Source organism: Danio rerio, chromosome 5, assembly GCF_049306965.1.
Source record: "Danio rerio strain Tuebingen ecotype United States chromosome 5, GRCz12tu, whole genome shotgun sequence".
NCBI classification, from domain to species: Eukaryota; Metazoa; Chordata; class Actinopteri; order Cypriniformes; family Danionidae; genus Danio; species Danio rerio.
In genome coordinates, this window is record NC_133180.1 from 42216638 (window position 1) to 42236514 (window position 19877).

General features: G+C 35.1%; 1 protein-coding gene across 34 annotated transcripts in view; it reads left to right on the top strand.

Moving 5' to 3' along the window:
* arid3c (AT rich interactive domain 3C (BRIGHT-like)) overlaps positions 1-19877 on the top strand; it is a 219997-nt gene that overhangs the window by 102154 nt on the left and 97966 nt on the right. For 30 of the 34 annotated variants that reach the window (XM_073950923.1, XM_073950907.1, XM_073950914.1 and 27 more), the window contains one exon: positions 16082-16717. In XM_073950923.1, coding sequence (XP_073807024.1) covers positions 16166-16717 — 552 coding nt within the window. In that variant the 5' untranslated portion in view covers positions 16082-16165. 34 annotated transcript variants of the gene reach the window in all.

Genomic DNA, 19877 nt, shown 5'->3' on the forward strand with positions numbered 1-19877 from the left:
TTAACTTTATTTATTTAGTTATTAACCCTTTAGATTAAGGAACGCATGTTTATGACTTGTTAGCATTCATATTATTAGCTTGCGATATATTAGTTCTTATAAATTCAATTCATCTTTATTTCTATAGCGCTTATTACAATGTAGATTGTGCCAGATAAGCTTAACATAGATGAAGTTAGTAAACTAAATCTGCTTCAGTTAAAGCACAAAATAACATCTTGTTCTGAATAACCTTACAAAATTACAACTACCTTACTTTCTATAAATCAGCAATCAAATTAGGGCAATGCAGTGGCGTGGTAGGTAGTGCTGTTGCCTCACAGCAAGAAGGTCACTGGTTCGAGCCTCAGCTGGGTTAGTTGGCGTTTCTGTGTGGAGTTTTCATGTTCTCCACATGTTCCCGAGGGTTTCCTCCGGGTGCTCCGGTTTCCCCCACAGTCCAAAGACATGCGGTACAGGTGAATTGGGTAGGCTAAATTGTCCGTAGTATGAGTGTGAGTAAGGGATAGAATAAATAAAGGGACTAAGCCGGAAAAAAAAAAAAGAAAGAATGAATAATCAAATTAGGAGCTTACTCAGGAAAAAAACAAATCTTCTGTAATCTAAAAAGCTTCCTTTTATTGGTTTGTTTGTTTTTTGTGCCTTTAAATTTCACACTTTCTTTGATGTATAAGCAGAAGGTCTGTACACATTTCACAAACAAGACATCATGTCTATCAAGTGTTCCTAATACCAACATCTGACCAGTATTAACATCCACCAAATCATGGTTCACATATGTGATGTAATACAAGAATACACTGTAAATCTTGCACTTTGATTGTCCAGTAAATATGCTAAATGTAAATTAAAGAAACATTAAATCGTCAATGAGTAATCTTTGAGATTTTTGTCTGTCTGGACTGCATGTCCATCTACATGCAATTTTTTGCCCTAAATTTTCCAAGCACTATCTTAGTGACATCTAGTGGTAGACACTCGTCAACACATCACATGTCATTTACAAGATTTAAAAAATGTATGTGTTTAAGTTGTAATAGAGCAGTAATGATGTATGCAGTATATGATCCATGTAAAGTATATCTCTGTGATCAAATTGAGTAATTAGATTTTGTATAATAAATCAACACACAGTGTTTTAATTTATATAAGTAGTCAATTTAATAGCAAAATTGAGAGTAAATGTGTGCACATTTTAGAATAAGAAGGCGTTATAGCAGGACAGATTTAGCAGCAGATTAAAAATGACTCAGCCAAACTCTCCAGACAAAATAATTCTTATTCACGTCACTGCTAAATGGTGCGCTGAGTCTGTGGCTTCAGTCAATGAGACTGTTCTGGATCCCAGCTCCTTTGATTGCCCCCATAGGCATTACACATTCAGGCTGAATAAACAAAACGGATATAAAGATAACAGCGACTGAAAGATCCATTCAGAGAACTGCAGCCCCTGTAATTATCTAATGGCCAAAGTACAACGGCAGCCCTGGCAGACCTACTGTACTCTCACATAAATATCAGACCCCTGCTTTCCTGAGATGCAATATGCTGAGAGTGTCCTTTATTTCACGATCCTGGGTGTAGTTCTCCCGTGAGACGGGTTACTTACTCCAAAGTTGTTCCAAAATGCTCCCTGGCCATTTAAACGCTGATAATTGTGTTTACGTTCTTGCATCTTTTTGCAGTTGCAAATGCTGCTTGTGTAAGCTGACACCCCGAAGTCTTAGATTTTTAGATTTACAGTTTTCATGAAGGAAATCTCGCTGTTTTTCTTCTTTTTTTGTGTGTGTAATTCCTGGAACAGATCTGTACTTGGTTTGGGTTTTGCTAATCTAATCGATGAGTTTATGACTTGTGCTCACTTAAATGTATTAAAGTGCTCACGTAATTGAAGCCATCTGTCAGTGCGAGTAAGAGGGCTGTGTTCTGCATTAATCCTGATTATGCTAGATTAATGTCTCCAGCTCCTGCCCGGCAAAGTCATGGTTTCCAATAGCCATGGGATGTCATGCAGAAAGTGCCACCTCATCCTCTCAGTTTCTAGAGGTGACTAAAGCCTTTGAGTGGATGAGTGAGTGGAGTTTGTTAATGTTTTTTGGACATTTAGCTATGGCAAGTTGCATTTGCGTCATCAGTTCACTGTGGTGTTGTCACTTTTATTACTTCCTGTAGGCCTATATTTTAAAATGTTGAAAGGTATCAGACATCTGCAAACACTGAATGAATGAGTTAAATTAGTTCAGTGTAAACATTATTTACTTTTAAATCTCATCATTCAGTTTTTTTTTCATTCATTCATTTTCTTTTCGGCTTAGTCCCTTTATTCATTTGAGGTTGCTACAGCGGAATGAACCGCCAACTCATCCAGCATATGTTTTATTTGTATAATATAAATTATAGAAATGCATTATTATTATATATTATTATTATTATTATTATTATTATTATTATTATTATTATATTTAGTGCATCCGGAAAGTATTCATAGCACTTCACTTTTCCACATTTGTTTGTTACAGCCTTATTCCAAAATGGATTAAATTCCTTTATTTTTTCAAAATGCTACACAAAATACCCCATAATGACAATGTGAAAAAATTTTTTTAAAACTGTTGCAAATTTATAAAAAAGAAAAAGCTTGAAAAATGACATGTACATCAGTATTCACAGCCTTTGCTCAATACTTTGTTAATGCACCTTTGCCAGTTTTTTTTTATATGATGCCACAAATTTGACACACCTGTCTTTGGGAATTTTTGCCCTTTCCTTTTTGCAGTACTTCTTAAGCTCAACAATCAGGTTGGATGGGAAGCGACAGTGTACAGCCATTTTCAGATCTCTTTAGAGATGCTGAATAGGATTTAGGTCTGAACTCTGGCTGGGCCACTCAAGGACATTCACCGAGTTGTTGTGAAGCCACGCCATTGATATTTTGGCGGTGTGCTTTGGATCATTGTCCTGCTGCAAGATGAACCGTTGCCCCAGTCTGAGGTCAAGAGCACTCTGAAGCAGGTTTTCATTTAGGATGTCTCTGTACATTGCTGCATTCATCTTTCCCTCTATCCTGACTAGTCTTCCTGTTCCTGCTGCTGAAAACCATCCCCACAGCATGATGCCATTTCTAGCAAGAGCCCTGGTGGTTCCAAACATCTTCCTCTTAAGGATGATGGAGGCCACTGTGCTCATTGGAACTTTCTGAGCAGCAGAAATTTTTCTGTAACCTTCCCCAGCCTTGTACCTCGAGACAATCATGTTTCGTAGGTCTAGAGAGAATTCCTTTGTCTTCATGCTTGGTTTGTGCTTTGACATGCACTGTCAACCCTGGGACCGTATATAGACAGGTGTATGCCTTTTCAAATCTTGTCCAATCAACTGAATTTACCACAGGTGAACTACAATTAAGCTACTGAAACATCTCAAGAGTGATCAGTGGAAACAGAAGGCACCTGAGCTCAATTTAGATCTTCACGGCAAAGGCTGTGAAAACTTATGTTGCATGTGATTTTTAGGTTTTTTTATTTTTAATAAATTTGCAATAATTTCAAAAATATTTTTTCACATTGTCATTATGGGGTGTTGTGTGTAGAATGTTGAGGAAATACATTATTTAATCAATTTTGGAATAAGACTATAACATAAAAAATGTAGAAAAAGCACTATGATGCACTATGAATACTTTCTGGATGCACTGTACAGAACAAGAACAATCATTGGCTCATACTTTAGACATACAAAAGACTATATAAAAGAAAAGAAAACAGACAAAAAAACACACATCATAGTCACTAAAACATACAATCAAAACTAAAGCAGGTATCTAACTTAAACCTCAGAGGCATCAAATGATTGCTCTTGAGATATTGATTTGTCAATTAAATCAGGAAATCCACCCCAAGTAGCTAAAATGGAGCTAGTACTTAAAAAATTGAGTCCATCTGAATTACTGATATCATATCAGAAATACAGTTCTGGAATTAGGGGGGTAAAGGTGATTTCCAATTGTTAAGCTCTAGTCTTTTGGTCACCACCATGCCTTGCATTAAAGACTCTTGCATTGTTTGTGGGAGAGAAGATGTATTTCGTGAGAAGCCAAAGATGGAAAGTTTGGCATTTGGCAGAAAAGGTCTGCTATAAGCCTTGGAGTACCAGTGAAATATGTTCAATAAGGGACAGAGCCAAAAGGCATGAGCAACCGTGTCCTCTGCTGTCTTGCATCTGTCGCACATTGATGGGACAGAAGGAAAGAATTTATGTCGCTTGACTTTAGTGTAGTGTAGATGATGTATGACCTTGAATTGAATCAGTTGGTGTCTGCTGTTGACTGAGCATTACTGTATTGAAGTCAAACAATTGTCCCATGTGTCTGCAGAGATTCAAATCTTTTTCCCAGGCAGCTTTAAATCTCATAGAGGATACTGTGACACAACTTTCAAACACACACATTTAGAATCAGGGGGGTTCGTAAAGATATCGTAAAACACGTTTTTCTGGCCATCATTCAGTTTTCTTATGGGTGCTGGAAATCCTTGAATTTTAATCTAGTGTTTTCCAGGTTTGTAAAGCGCTTTGGTTTTGAATAAAGTGCTTGAAGATGTAATTGTAATTGTTGTGGCCAAATTGGGTAATTAAATAGGCAGTAGTAATTACATTTATATCCTTAGTTTTTTTTTTTTTTTTTTGCTTTGGCATTTTCAAGGAAAAATGCATGGAGAATACCACTGCATGAGCGAACAATGTATGCAATTGGAATAAATTTTAATTTAATATGAAAGATGACACATTTAAAATGTGAGCGAATGTAAATGAAAAAATAAATGACAGTAATTCAATGTTGGGCATGGGGCAAACATTCCATCTTTTAAAAAGTCACAACTAAAAGTGTTAAATGTGAAAACTATAATTTCCAATTGGTGAAGACTAATTGGGAACAATGTATTGATTCAGAAGTCTTTAGCCTCACAGGTAATCTAAAATAATTTGGCTTGATGACTTGTCTTGGTTTAACCATAATGGCTATTTTTATTTTTATCTCATCTCACTGTAATACAGTAACATGGCAGTAATTTTTAAATGTTTGTAAGGTGCTTGCCTGGAAAAAAAACACCAGAAAAATGAACCCATGAGCGATAAATGATAATAAATATACCTAAAATTGGCAGTAACCTAAAAATTAATTAAAGTGTAATAAAGTTTTTTTTTGATTCCTGTTGATTCATATGCGGAGGATCACCAGCTGGTCACCAGGGGGCGTTTAACATTTTTTTGGCTTTCCCTTCTTTTGTAAAAATCCATTTTAAAACACAAATAATACTTTGCATTTACACAAATAAATCAAGTCAAGTTTATTTACAGTACATTGCACTTTTTACACCATATAGTTTCTAAGCAGCTTAACTATACTGAAAGGAAGTGTAGTTGAACGCTAAAACAAAATTTAATTGACCTAAAAAATGAGAATTTATCTATTTGCTAGTTTTAAAAAAGCACAATTGATTGTTTTTTTAAATAAGCCCTGTTTTATATAAAATATCAAACTCCTGTTATTTTTGTGTTGCTTATTATGTTGCAGCAGGTACAAAACTGAAGTAAACTTAAAACTTTAAAGAGACTAAACAAAGGTAAGTTGCAGATATGGTCATTCGAACAAGTCTATTGAAGCAACCCATCTGAATCTGTTTGCTGTAATGTATGGCAAGCTAATCATATTAGCAAGTAACTCCTGATCATTTTAGCAACAGAGAGTCACATGATTCAATTGTTCATTAAAACTGAAAGAGGACTTGATTCCCCCTGATTGAATTGAATCTGAACTTTGGAATCAACTCAAGATTCTCAATGCCTAAGAGGAAGGAGGACTTAGTTTTTAAATTAATCGACTCACAGCCATATTAGTCAGAGTTACGTATTATGATAAAAAGTGTTGGACAAAATCTGGCAGTGCGCATCATTTTTATTGTAGATTTAGTTGGAAAACATGATCAGTCACACATTCTCAATTGTGGATCTTGTAATTATGACTGCCTGTCTATACAGTTTTATATTAGATGATCCGCACAGTGTCAGATTACTGAGTTTTGTGAACATCAATGTGCTTGAGTATGGTACGTTTCTCTTATCCTTTCGTTAATTTATTGTAGACTGAAACAACTTCTGTGCCTGACTTTGGTACATTTCTCTTAATCTTTCGCTAACTTATTGCAGACTAAACGCATTTGGCTTGCATAAGGAACCCAAGGAAACCTGTACACGTGCACACTTTGAGCAAGTTTAATTGCAAGTATTTCATTTGTATTAATATATCACTGTTATTATTTTTGTATCCAAGAACCCTACTGTACACCATAAGACATAATAAATTAAGACAAAATAAAGACTTATATTCAGACAAAATAAAAAGTTTATAATTTTTTATTATGCTTTATTATTTATTTTGTGGTGTCATAACCACAATGATTCATAATTTATATGAGCACAATATCAAACACTATTACTGGGGTGTAGGCAGAATCATGACAGCATCATGAGAAAGGTGCAATCGTGAAGATACAGTGTTTACATTTTGTTTAGCGTTATTCATCGTTAGTACGTGTAACCTGTTATTAATTTTTAAAAAGTGTTTTATATTTAATAATATATAATATATTTTATTATTTTTTTTTAAATATAGTGAGAAACAGGATCACATGTGAATGAGTAAATTTCTGAGTACATACTTTGAATATAAAAAAATAAATATTTCTTTACATCCTTCTTTACATAATAGTCAGTATACAGTATATACAAATTATGAATTCACTGAATTTACAGAAATGGTGATATCGTTATGAGGATATGAAATCACTTACATCATGACATGAGATTTTTGTAATATTGCCCAGCCTTAGGATACAATAATGTTTTTTTTTTTTTTTTCAAAGCATCACCTGTGTGATGAAGAACTAGAGCACAGTTTTAAATGAGATGCTACTTCAGTCATGAGGGGGAATAATTAGCCAAAATGTGCTCTGATAGAGGACAGGAGATGTAATTACAGTAGCCGGGCTTCCTTTTAACCCACAGACTTTTCAACACAATGACATCAATACTGTCTAATTATGGCTGTGTTCCACACATTTGTAGACCTACCATTACACATTCACACACACATGTCATAGAGATTTTGCGTAAATTGAGAAGCAGGTTATTGGACGTAGCTTTATGAAGGAACACGCTTGCTGAAATTGATTTGAACAACAACGTTTCAAAAACTTGTAACACAACAAGAATGAGTCAATGTGTTCATTATCACTTATGTGCTGCATGTCATCTGAATTGAAAAGATGGATTTTGTTAATGTTATTCAGTGATGCTTGCATTGCATTCAATGCGAAAGAATTATTGGAGCACATTAGGAAAAATGTGAGACCCACAATAATTCTTAGACTGAGTCATGCTTCCTAGGATCAATTTTTCTGATCAGTATTGATTGAATCATCCAACTGTTAACTTGAATATGCAGGTCTGGGTCAACACATTGGCTTCATCTCGTGTTTGTGTCAATACATGATTGGGATCTGTTATTTCCTTATTATCTGTCAACTATTTTCCTGTAGATTGTCAAAAAAAAAACTTTGCTGTTGCTGCCTCTCCTCTCTAAACAGATTTATCCACTGTCATATTTGACCCTGGACCACAAAAACAGTCATAAGTGTCAGAGTTTTTGGAAATTGACATTTAGACAACATCTAAATTAAGATTTCCACTGATGTACTGTATGGTTTGTTAGGATAGGATAATATTTGTTTTGCATACAACTATTTGGGGAGGGCGACACAGTGGCACAGTGCTGTTGGCTCACAGCAAGAAGATCGCTGGTTTAAGCTCCAGCTGGGTCAGTTGGCATTTCTGTGTGGAGTTCGCATGTTCTCCCTGCGTTCGCGTGGGTTTCCTCCGGGTGCTCCGGTTTTTCCCACAGTCAAAAACATTTTTAAAAACTCCAAAATGCTCATAGAATTGTGTTCAAAGTTGGTTATGAAGTGTTTAGCAATGCATGTTACTAACCAAAAATTAGTTTTTGATAGATTTACAGTAGGAAATTTACATGTAGTGTATTTTGGCTTTCCCACAGATGTAAACGTGCAATATAAGACTGCTGGTTTTGTGATTCAGGGTCACGCATTTCATTTTGTAGGCTGCTAAAATCATGCTCAGACGTGATTACATGTTATCTACTAGACAAGTAATTATTATTCCTGTAAAATATGTTGGATCATAATTCAATCAGTTTGTTCTAAATAAGGACTTTGCAATTATAAGTAGCATGCATGTACTGTATCTGTAATTGAAATAATGCCATGGAACCATTCATCAATTGTAACCTTCGAAGCATAAATTTTGTAACCCTAACCATGTGACTGCTGCAGTTGCTTAGTTACAAGTGAAAGTTCACAACAGACCACTGCATCCAAAACTCTTTCAATAAACTATAATGTGGAGTGCATTCAGAAGAGCTGTAGCATAAAGAATGTTTGGTGATGCACCGCCCAGATTCATTTTCAGTACAATACAGGTTTTTCAGGCTGCAAAGATTGCTTTTCAAATAAGTTGACATACCTGTTGAAACTTTTCAGTTTTCACGTGTTTCAAAGTTTTCAATTGTTTCAAAGCCAAATCCATGTCATTGTTTTTTTTAGCTTACCAAAACATATCAAAATATTTACTGTTAAGAAAACAAAAACTGTCATCTGAGTAAGTTGTCTGTTTGTGCTTGCTGTCTGGTCTAAAGTGTCCCACAAAACTGCTGATCATTTCCTGTTCAAGAGCCAAGCGTTTCTTTAAAGTCCTATATTAGAGTAACAATAAATTTTTTAATATATATATATTTCCCAAATTATGCTTTACAGAGCAAGGAAATGTTCACAGTATGTCTGATAATATTTTTTCTTCTCGAGAAAGTCTTATTTGTTTTATTTCTGCTAGAATAAAAGCTGTTTTAATTTTTTTTTTTTAATTTAAGGTCAAAATTATTAGTCCCTTTAAGCTATATTTTCTTTCAGTAGTCTACAGTAGTTGTTCTCAAAGTGGGGGTTGAGACCCCCGAGGGGTGGCGACACAATGAAGAGGGGTCGCCCGGTGATTTCCAAAAATCTATTTTTATTAAACCATAAGAATGACCATATTTTATCCATAACCTACTGAAAAGAAAAAAAAATAGTTGTTTATAGTTACTATATACTAGATAATATAGTAGCTTATAGTTACTAGTTCTATTGGATTGCGACCTGTACAGAAGTGTCTTGAAAAATATCTAGTCAAATATTATTTACTGTCATCATGGCAAAGATAAAATAAATCTTCTCTAATATCTCTAAATATAATTAAGGAGGGCTAAAAATTCGGACTTCAATTGTATATTATGTATATTATTATATATAATATTATCTTTTTGTTTAGTTATTTAGAGTATGAAAATGAAAAATATATATATAAAATAATACAATAGAAAATATAAAAATGCTAAACTCCACATAATCGATTTGTGTTAGGGCTAGATGAAGGAATTAAGTTAACTTATTAGTTTTCACAAACATAAGTTAATTGAACTAAACAACACACACACACAACCCTTCACAAAAATCTCAAATGTTGTTGTTTTTTCTCAATTTAAATAAGTAGTTGTCATTTTTTGAGTGTAATTAAGTCATCAGCTTAAAATGCACTTCACATTTGGCTTGATTTTAGCCTAATAATTCTCGATAAAACCAATCCAAGGTCAGGTTGTGTAGAATTTGTTCAAAAATAATTTTTAAACATTGTTCATAAATTTTTTGCCAAAAATAAAGTACATGAAAATAAACAACACTTTTGAGTTACATTTTTAATACAGACATCATTGTGTGCTTATAATAAATGTGAGCGAATCGTTTGCCATTTTGAATCAGTTGAGATGCTATTGCTTTTCTCTTGCTCATACTATTTTGCTTTATGTGATCAAGCAACCCAATGTATTACTGTTATTGAATCAACTCAGTTGCTTAGAGGTAATGCCAAGCACAAACACTTTCGTGTTTTCATTAGCTAAGTGTTTCCAAGGACGTGAGTGCCATGAAAAATAATCAGACAGAACATTTTATGCTGAGTCATTTTTATAGCATCTTTTTAAAGCTGAAACTCAATCATGAAAATTGTTATTATAATGAATAACTATTATGATTAGCATTAAGGAAGGCTACATTTATCCTGTTAAAAGATTTTGCCATTCATTTCTTACAGCACCTTAGATAGTTAGACTCCATATGGAATTAGACACAGATTGAAAGAGATAGACTGGCAGTCTTTACAAAGGTACACCAGGGCTATCCGATATGGGGAAAATATCTAAAATGCGATTTATTTATTTTTTTGACAGATTAAGAGATTTTTATTTGGTTTGTGATTTAGTTTTGTTGTCGAGCTTCAGCTCAATAATCTGTATCGTAGCTTCTTACTGCTAAAAGGCAGTGAGTGCTAACTAAAAAAAGGAACTTAAAAGATACTTAACATTTATTCAAATTTATATTCAGAAACAAACACTCATTTTTCTCCAGAGCAAACAGTAAACACAAATAAAATGACCATAATTTTCTGTAAACATGAACTCAAATTAGGAAGATATTGTAGCTTATTATGCAAACACAAATAATAATAATTATAAAAATACAGAACACTCAGCAAACTTACATGGCTGAAACAACTCTGAAATTGTACTTTGCTGTTTTGTACTTGCTACTAGATTGTCACTGGCAATACTTTGTTTTTAATACTTTCATCACTAAATTGTGCTCACACAACTGGCTAGTAAGATTATCACACACAGATGGCATTCATGCATTTGCTCTGGGCAGGGGAAATTTATTAATACACATAAATTTCATATTGCAGCCTCTTGCTATTAGCTAATTGCAACGTTTCAAATCGCGATTTGCAATTCAATTTCAGTTATTCGCACAACGTTACACCTAAAAGTTGTAGCTCTCATGAATTAACACATATTTTTACAAAATATTTCTATATTTTTTTCCTGGAATTTGTTTTTGAAGGTAATTTTTGTGAAGTGGAAAAAATATTTAAGAAAGGTGTTTTGAAAGCTGAATAATTGGTGTTAAACAACAGTACAATATCTTGTTTTTATTATTATAAACATTGCTCTTGCACTCTTGAAAAGCAAACATTTTTACAGCCTTTCCATAAAATAACCCATAGTAGCTTTTTTGCTCAAAATATCTTTAAAGAACTTTTTTGCTCATAGTGGCAAGAAAATTTTCATTACCTGAAGAACATTTTGTGGAATTAAAAGGTTTAGTGGAAGTTAAACGCTCTAATTTGAACCATCAATGCCAATAAAGAACCTTAATTTTTAAGAGTGTGCCTTATAAAAAATCTCAAACAAACCCATGCATCTCCGCAGAATACTCTTTTAGTAATGTATTTACACATAATGGACAGCAGGTGGCGATGTTAAACAACGCATTCCTCTGACCACTGACAAGAAACATTTCGGTTCATGTTGACTATTTTAATCCACTAGGATGTTTTTTATTTTACGTCGTACTCTTTTTTGTTTTATTATTATTATGCTAAATGTATGCCATGTGTCCCAGCATACCTACTAATTCATAGGTGTAATTGAAAATACTGTCGCTCTCAGATATGCAAACATTGTTATTTGTGTGAATTCAGTCCTGTCATTGAGAAATGTCTCTGTGCGTAGTTCACTGTGTCAAACATATTAACCATCATTCTAGTCTAATCAGTGTCAGTGGAAGACCTTAGCCCTGCATTAACTCGAATGGATTGTAACCGTGGAATGATTATCAATTTTGCTCAACAGTTCGAGGGCACAAAGCAACACAGAATTCTTGCAGTTATTGAGGTCAATAGATAATGGGTTATTTCATCATAATAAGAGAGCAGGGGTCATGGGAGAAATTACCTGCAGTTCAGTGCTAGCTGGCTAATTCAGTGCTATCTGGACTAATTCAGACATCAAATGCATGATGGTCAAATTCTATCTATCTGTCCGTCCGTCTGTCCGTCCGTCCGTCCGTCTGTCTGTCTATCTATCTATCTATCTATCTATCTATCTATCTATCTGTCTGTCTGTCTGTCTGTCTGTCTGTCCGTCTGTCTATGTGCCTGTCTGTCTATCTATCTATCTATCTATCTATCTATCTATCTATCTATCTATCTATCTATCTATCTATCTATCTATCTATCTATCTATCTATCTATCTATCTATCTATCTATCTGTGTGTCTGTCCGTCTGTCTATGTGCCTGTCTGTCTGTCTGTCTGTCTGTCTGTCTATCTATCTATCTGTCTGTCTGTCTGTCCGTCTGTCTATGTGCCTGTCTGTCTGTCTATCTATCTATCTATCTATCTGTCTGTCTGTCTGTCTGTCTGTCTGTCTATCTATCTATCTATCTATCTATCTATCTATCTATCTATCTATCTATCTGTGTGTCTGTCCGTCTGTCTATGTGCCTGTCTGTCTGTCTGTCTGTCTGTCTATCTATCTGTCTGTCTGTCTGTCTGTCTGTCCGTCTATGTGCCTATCTATCTATCTATCTATCTATCTATCTATCTATCTATCTATCTATCTATTTATTTGTCTTTCTGTCTATGTCTATCTGTCCGTCCATTCATCCATCCATCAATCCATCCATCTATCCATCTAACTGCCTATCTGTGCCTGTCTGCCAGCCATGATTCAGAAGATGCTACGAATGCACCTTTGGCTTCATCACCACATAATAGTTTAAATCCTTAAGAACTGTGGTAATGACTAATGTACTTTTCTGAAATTATATGGAATTCATTTGTAGGTCTGTTCATCGGTTCATATAATTACAAATCTTGGATAATTGCAGGGTGAATGGCAATTATACGTTCTGCAGTCAGAAGGGTGTATTTACAGAAGACCAACACTCATAGTGATATTTATCCATACTATTTAAGTCTGTGTAGATGCTGGTGTAATTCAAAAGATAGATTTTTTTTACTCAGTATGATGAGCAAACATTAATGATAAAACAGTACAATTTAATTTGTTGCCTAAATTGCACATCTTAAAATTAAATCTGGTGTTCTTGTATTTTCAGTGAGCTGTTGCTTACAGTGAATTGTTAATCATTCTGTTTCGCACAATTCCTCAAATAAAAAAGCACAGAAATGGCAACAGATCAGAAGAACAGGAGTAATTCCAGCATTATGGGTGTGACATTTGCAGTAAAGACTCAAAACATACATTCTCTGAGAAAGTCTATGTTTACATTATATTGAGACATCTGTTTATATTTTCCTAAACAATTCACCACAGAGTTGAGGGATCAGAAAAATATCAATCTCTAAAAATTTTTTTGTATTTTAAATGAGGGAAATAAACATGCATTATGGATGTGACTAAAAAAGTTTGCGAGTTATACAACATACTTTGTAGAAATTCTGTGAATTAAACTGCACAGCCCAAAAAAAAAAAAAAACAATGCTTATCAAAAGGATAAGAGTTCACCCTCTACAGAACAAAAATAATTGATTTTATTTTATTTGACATTTTTGCATTTATGAGGAAAAAGCTTCATTATGGATGTGACATCTTTTCGTTATGGATGTGAATTTGCCAATTGTGTGACTTTGGTAAATCAAATATAATAGTTTAAACCCGTTGACAGAGACATGTTTGAGTATTTTAAAAGTCCTGTAAAATACTTTTTTTTACACAAAAATATAGAAAAGATTTCGCTATTTTGATGGAAACTTATTTTTTCATGGCAAGGTTGACATTTCCATGGAATTGCTCACTCAAATACTTTTAATAATAAATGTTAAAAAATGCTGAAAAAAGCTTAATTAATTACATTTCCACAGTCTATATCATCATATATTTATATAGAAACTGTCTTGTCCAGAAACACGTATATAATAAGTAGGCTAAAAATGTAAGCATGCATTTGTTTTGAGGGGCAGATTATTAATTGGATTAAATTTTGCATAGGGTATACAGTAGGCAATAGCCTATACTTTATCATTTGCGTTTTACGCACAAAAAGCTCAAATTAATCTCAGACATATATCTTTCTACATATAAACAATTTGAACTGTTAAGCTTAAGTTTTTGGTCTAAGTTAAAACGAGAACATTGTCAAAACGTTGAGCTTGAAATAAAGTTTAAAGCGGCGCGTTTGAAGAGGAGCGCGCGCAGGAAGCGGCTCAGCTGTATTTCTGTTGGCTGAGTGCAGACCCTGCCCTGATTGCCTTATATCCATGTCTATTGACGTGTAGAGAGCAGATGGAGGCAGAGGGACTGATCTGATCTCTAGTCCTCAGAGGTCATTCTCGCTACAGTTACAGCCACTTGTTGCCAAATCGCTCCGAGAGCGCGAGCGCGTCGCGAAACCGTTTTCGAAAAGAGCGATTTCTTTGCGTTCGCGGCACACTTCTAGATGTTAAGACTGGACTACAACCACTTCTGACTTTGTTTGGGGAAAAAAGGTCACTTTTGAGCACATTCGTCGCATTTGACGGGAGAAGCATGGTTGACAACACAAGCATAGCGACTAAATCTGCACTGGTAAGCACGCGCTTTTGCTCCTTGGGTAGAACTGAGGGAACGTTATGTTTATTGTGTTACATTAGTTTATGTACTGTATTTCATTGTTTAGTGCACTTATCTGCTGTTTTAGCCTAGCGAATGTTGTGTTGGACTACAATGCACACGCTGCCCTTCGACCTACAGCTACAGTAGCAACGCAGCGAATATATATAGGCTACATACATACATGCATACACACACACAACTGTCATATTTCTGTCACTGAATTATTCGAGGTCGGTTCTGAAATGTTAGCTTGCATTTATTTACAGCTTCATTGATGATGACCGCCAGGTAGTTTGTGTAATTGAACTTTTTTGTGGAATCCTTTTCCCTGAGAAATCACTATTCTAGCCCGGAGACAGACCTGCAAAGTTCATTTATCCTTTCAATTGTGATTAAATTATTATTTGATCGGTGTAGGCTAATATTAGAAACAATATTTTAACAGTTCACCAATGTATAATTGCTGCATTACATGTAATACATTGGCGCCGAGCTGGCAGATTAGCTCACTTTTGCCGACTAATTTGTAAGTGATAAAAAAAGCAACAAAAAATAAAATAAAATCAAGTAAACAAAACCGGCAAGTTAGTGACAAATGAATAGATGAAAACAAAGTTATGACAGCTAAGGTTATGGAAATATTTTTATTGACACTCAGTCTTGTGTTTTTCCTTTTCAATCTTTAAATAAGCCACAATTTTTAGGCCTATAGGTTAGTTAACTATTATAATATTAATAGGCCTATTACAATATTAAAAAGACTATTCTCGACTAAAGATTCGACAAGAACTTGATTTGCATTACATATTATGGAAACATTTTAAAGAAAATATTGCTGAACCATAAAATGTATGTAATTGTGTGTGTGTGTGTGTGTGTGTGTGTGTGTGTGTGTGTGTGTGTGTGTGTGTGTGTGTGTGTATACTGCCTAGGCACGTCGATGCTCTCTCAAAATGTCATTTGGCGCCACTAGATTAGCATTAGCTAAACAACAATTAGGCCTATCGAAAATTATTTTTAAACCAATTAATACATATTCTGTTTCTGTTAAACATGTTAAACTACAATAAAGTAGCCTGAAATATTAAGTTTTTATTCTTATTGTACCGCCTGAAGTAGAAATTAACATCGCGCGAGAAACGTCAATACTAGCAAACTAACTTTACCTTGAGTTTTTAGCCTACTGCTTTAGGATGACAGGAGTTCTGGCTAACTTAAAATAAACTTTTGTACTTGGTAAAAGTGCCATTTATTTTTATGACAATTGACACTCTGTACTTCAATGTGAAAAACAATATGTAACAGCTACTTTTCTCCCCCATCCCCCACAATTTTTGGCGGGGGGGTCAAGGTATTCAAAAATGCTCTCCGACTCTCCATAACGTCTCATAATTCGCACACTTCCCTCAAAACTCGCCATAATTCAGCCAAAAAACTATAGTAACTTTAGCTTTGTGTCGCCCACAGCAAGCCGCTTTCTCGTCGGCGAGCAGCCTTCCTCTGCTGGTCAGCTCCCCCGGCGCGCACGGTCAGTCGGGCGGCGGCGGCGGGATGAAGCTGGAGGCGGTCATGGAGAACCTGCAGCGGCAGCAGGCGGCTCGACTCGCCCTGGAGGAGAAGCTCCGCCAAGCCGAAAAGGAGAAAGACATCAGGTCTATGGTAGAGTCACAGATTCAACAGCAAGCTCTGGCTTTCCGCCACTACCAAGCAGCCGTCAGGGGAGCGTTCGCCGCGGGAGTCCCGAACTCGAGCTCCGGGCACCCGCTTGAGCGCAGAGCTGAGTCCGATATCGATGATGAAGATGATGAGGATGACGACCCGGAGCTGGACCGCGGCATGGACGATGAAGAGCGCGACATGGACGAAGATGACAGTATGAACGAGGGTGGAGGGGATGAAGACTTGGAAGGACCCCTTGCTCATTACCCACCTCGCCACGCTGTTTATCCAGGTGCCGGTCAGAGTCCAAAAAGTACCCCGATACATCTGTCCAGAGTCCAACCTCCGTATCCAGCTCCCAGACAGGCGGAATCGCCGAGTGCTTTGGCTCCACAAGCGCAGTCGCAGCACCACGAATGGACTTATGAGGAACAGTTCAAACAGGTATGTCCATCACTGAGACCTGTAGTTTAGTAATGTCCTCTCATAACCATTGAATGTGCACCCTGGTGAACTGTTTGGTGATTACTAATGTGCGAAGTTTAAAAGCATGAAGTGAGATTGGGTTCAGTTCTATGAGAAACTCTGTGCTGAAGTTACAGCATCTTTCAGAACTAATGTTACACGTTTAGTCATCATCATTAGGGAAAAAATGGAAGCAGCTCAATTCTTCCTTCGCTGAACATCATTGCTTTATCATAATATGATATTTAGTGTCCAGACACTTTCATTATGCATTTACATTATATTACATCAACACACAATATTAGCAGTCTGCATTGCAAAAGTTTAATTGCTGCTTATACTTTAATTAAAAAATGTAACTTACAACCTGTAACAGCAACTTGCAAGCTAAACATCACATTTTTGCTTTACTGATAATTTCAGAAATGTCCTAAAATATCTAAATGATTATAGCAATTTTATGATTTAGGTCTAAAATGTGCTTTGAAGAGTGCACAGAGAACAAATGCTTTCAGATTACTAACTGTTTGTGAACATTCAGGTTTATGTGCAAGAATGCTTCAGAGTTATGCTGCAGCAGTTTAGTTCCACTGTTTTCTCAAGGGATAATTTAGAGCGATACACTGAGAGTGAGGCTCTTAAGCAAACACAGATCTATACAGAATGAGCCTGGATGGACTTGTCATTCCTTATTTATGATAGATCATTCAGAGGCCAAATGAGACATGCACATTAGCGGCTGCATTAGTGTAAGCACTGGCTTAACGTAAGGTGAACTATGTAGTTTGAATAAGAACAGCTGCTTTGAGCGAAAGTCAAGAAAACTGAGAAAAATAATTCATTTAAAGTCTATTGAGGAAATTCAATGCAAAGGTATACTTTATAGTGCAGCTGTAGAGTTTTTGTTTTGATTTACAAAGGATAAAAGATACGGATTAGTGTATTTATTTTTATCATAAAAAAATGAATGTCAACTACAATGTTTGTGTTAAAAAAAGAAGAAACTCTGAGAACATTGTTACGCAACACAATTAATGTTGTTTTGCAGAAGTCTAGGACATGCATTTTGTAATCGCTCTTGAGCTATTTAGACAAATCAAGTGAAATGCAGAAACAATGAAAGGATGCCGATGGCATTTGGTAGACTGACTGGAGCCAGTGTACTGCCTGTTTTCAACACTTTAAAAAAATGTCTAAATGCTATAAATGCCTTCTTGAAGTAAGAAAGGCTGTTTAGAGGAATGTAAAAATAGACATTAAACTCCCTTTTGACCAAATTCCTGGTGTCTGTATTTAGGAAAGTAATTAAACGCTAAATACAGACTACTGGTTAGCTTTGAAAGAGCTTTATAAGCCAGCTCGTTATGTTTCATTTTTGTTTCTGTTTGAAATTCTTTAATCAAAACTAAAGCCAAAATAAATAAACGACTCTTAATGATGAAAAGCTGTTGTGCAACTTGCAGTGCATTTCTTTTTTTAGTCAAGCCTGCGCTGGATGTGTGTAGTTCTTCTATTTACACTGATATTACAAATGAGTCATTCATCAAAGGAAAACAGAATAGATAGGACAGAGCCAGCCAGACAGGGAAGGGTCGGAAGAGACAAAGTTAAACCTGTTGCCATATGGCCATTTATTGTCAAAGAAACAGCGACGGGAGAGAAAAAAAGCAAGTAGTTGCGTAGAGTTTTGGCAGGAATGCAGGAAACTAGACCTGGTGGCATTCCAACCTGGCTCCCTCCCAATAATGCTGGGATATCCCTCTCAGGCTGCGTATGGGTCGGCTTGAAGCCAAGCCATTACGAAATAGGAACAAACTGCATACTTCAGTACAGTCTAGCCAGGCAAATATATCTAAGCGCGTGCACATGTGTCTAGAGAATTACATCTTACACCGACATTGTTTTACACTGAAATATTTATTGCAGTTTTATATTTATGTAGTGTATAAATGTGTGCACATGCATTGAAATAGCTGAATTTTTTATTTATTTTTTTGCATTGCACAATATGTGTTATTAGCAATATTGCAGGAATGTTTTACTGAGGTTTTTCCGAGTTTGAAAACAAGATGAGAATAGTAAACTGTGTTGTTTTTAATCAGTAAGTAAGTACAATTTTTAAATATAAATTTTTTATATTAATATGATTTAAAATCCAAATAATTTTGGCTATTGCAAAACTGATCATTACTCAAATCTTTATGGTTAAACCATACTTTAAAATGTATTTTAATATAATTTGTTGCTCAAGAAACCACTATTGCTGCTTGATATTTTTTTTGTGTGTGTGTGTAAACCATGATATAAAGGATTATCTGAATAGATTGTTTAAAATTCTGTTATTCATTATTTTACAGTATAACATTACAGTATAAAATTTTGACGGTATGATAACCATGCATAAAAATATCATGGTATCACGGTGTTGTGATTACTGCTCTAAAATATATTCTTTTAAAATGTCTTGTAAAAACTAAAACTTTTTTCTCCTTTGAAGCCAATAGATTTTATTTTGAGAAACATTTATAATATTTTGGAGTATGAAGCATGTCAGGCTAAATAATTAAAATAAATCATTGACTTTTGCTGTCATCATTACTTACAAAAACACAGATTTCTTTACAATTTAAAACAGCATCTTTAGAGATCTTATCTGCTGGAGATACTGTTGTCATAAAAACTAAAAAGCCTTACACATACCTTAGGAATGGTAAAGCTGAAAATTTTGGCAGTTTTAAAACCTTGACTTTTCCAAACTGTGTTAAACCTTGAAAATGGTTATTGTCTCATGCTTCAATTAATCAATTAATTAATCAATTAAGCATGCTTATTAAATAAAACAATATTATTAAATGATTAGTATTAATACTAGTTAATATTTATATGAGTTAATATTGAGAGCAGCAGGCTTTATCTCAACCTATTTGAAGCATCAAATGTTCGCTAAAATACAGAGTGTACTTTTCCCTCAGCAAATATCGCTCTTTTGATTACTCAGTATGACCTCCACTTTAGTTTCTGGGCGTATGTTTGATCCCCCTTCTCTTTTCCTCTGCCATGTTTTGCAAACATAAAAAACTCACAGAATGGCTTTTTCCCATAACAAGGCTTTTACAGGGCTATAGAGGGGGCTGGGGAG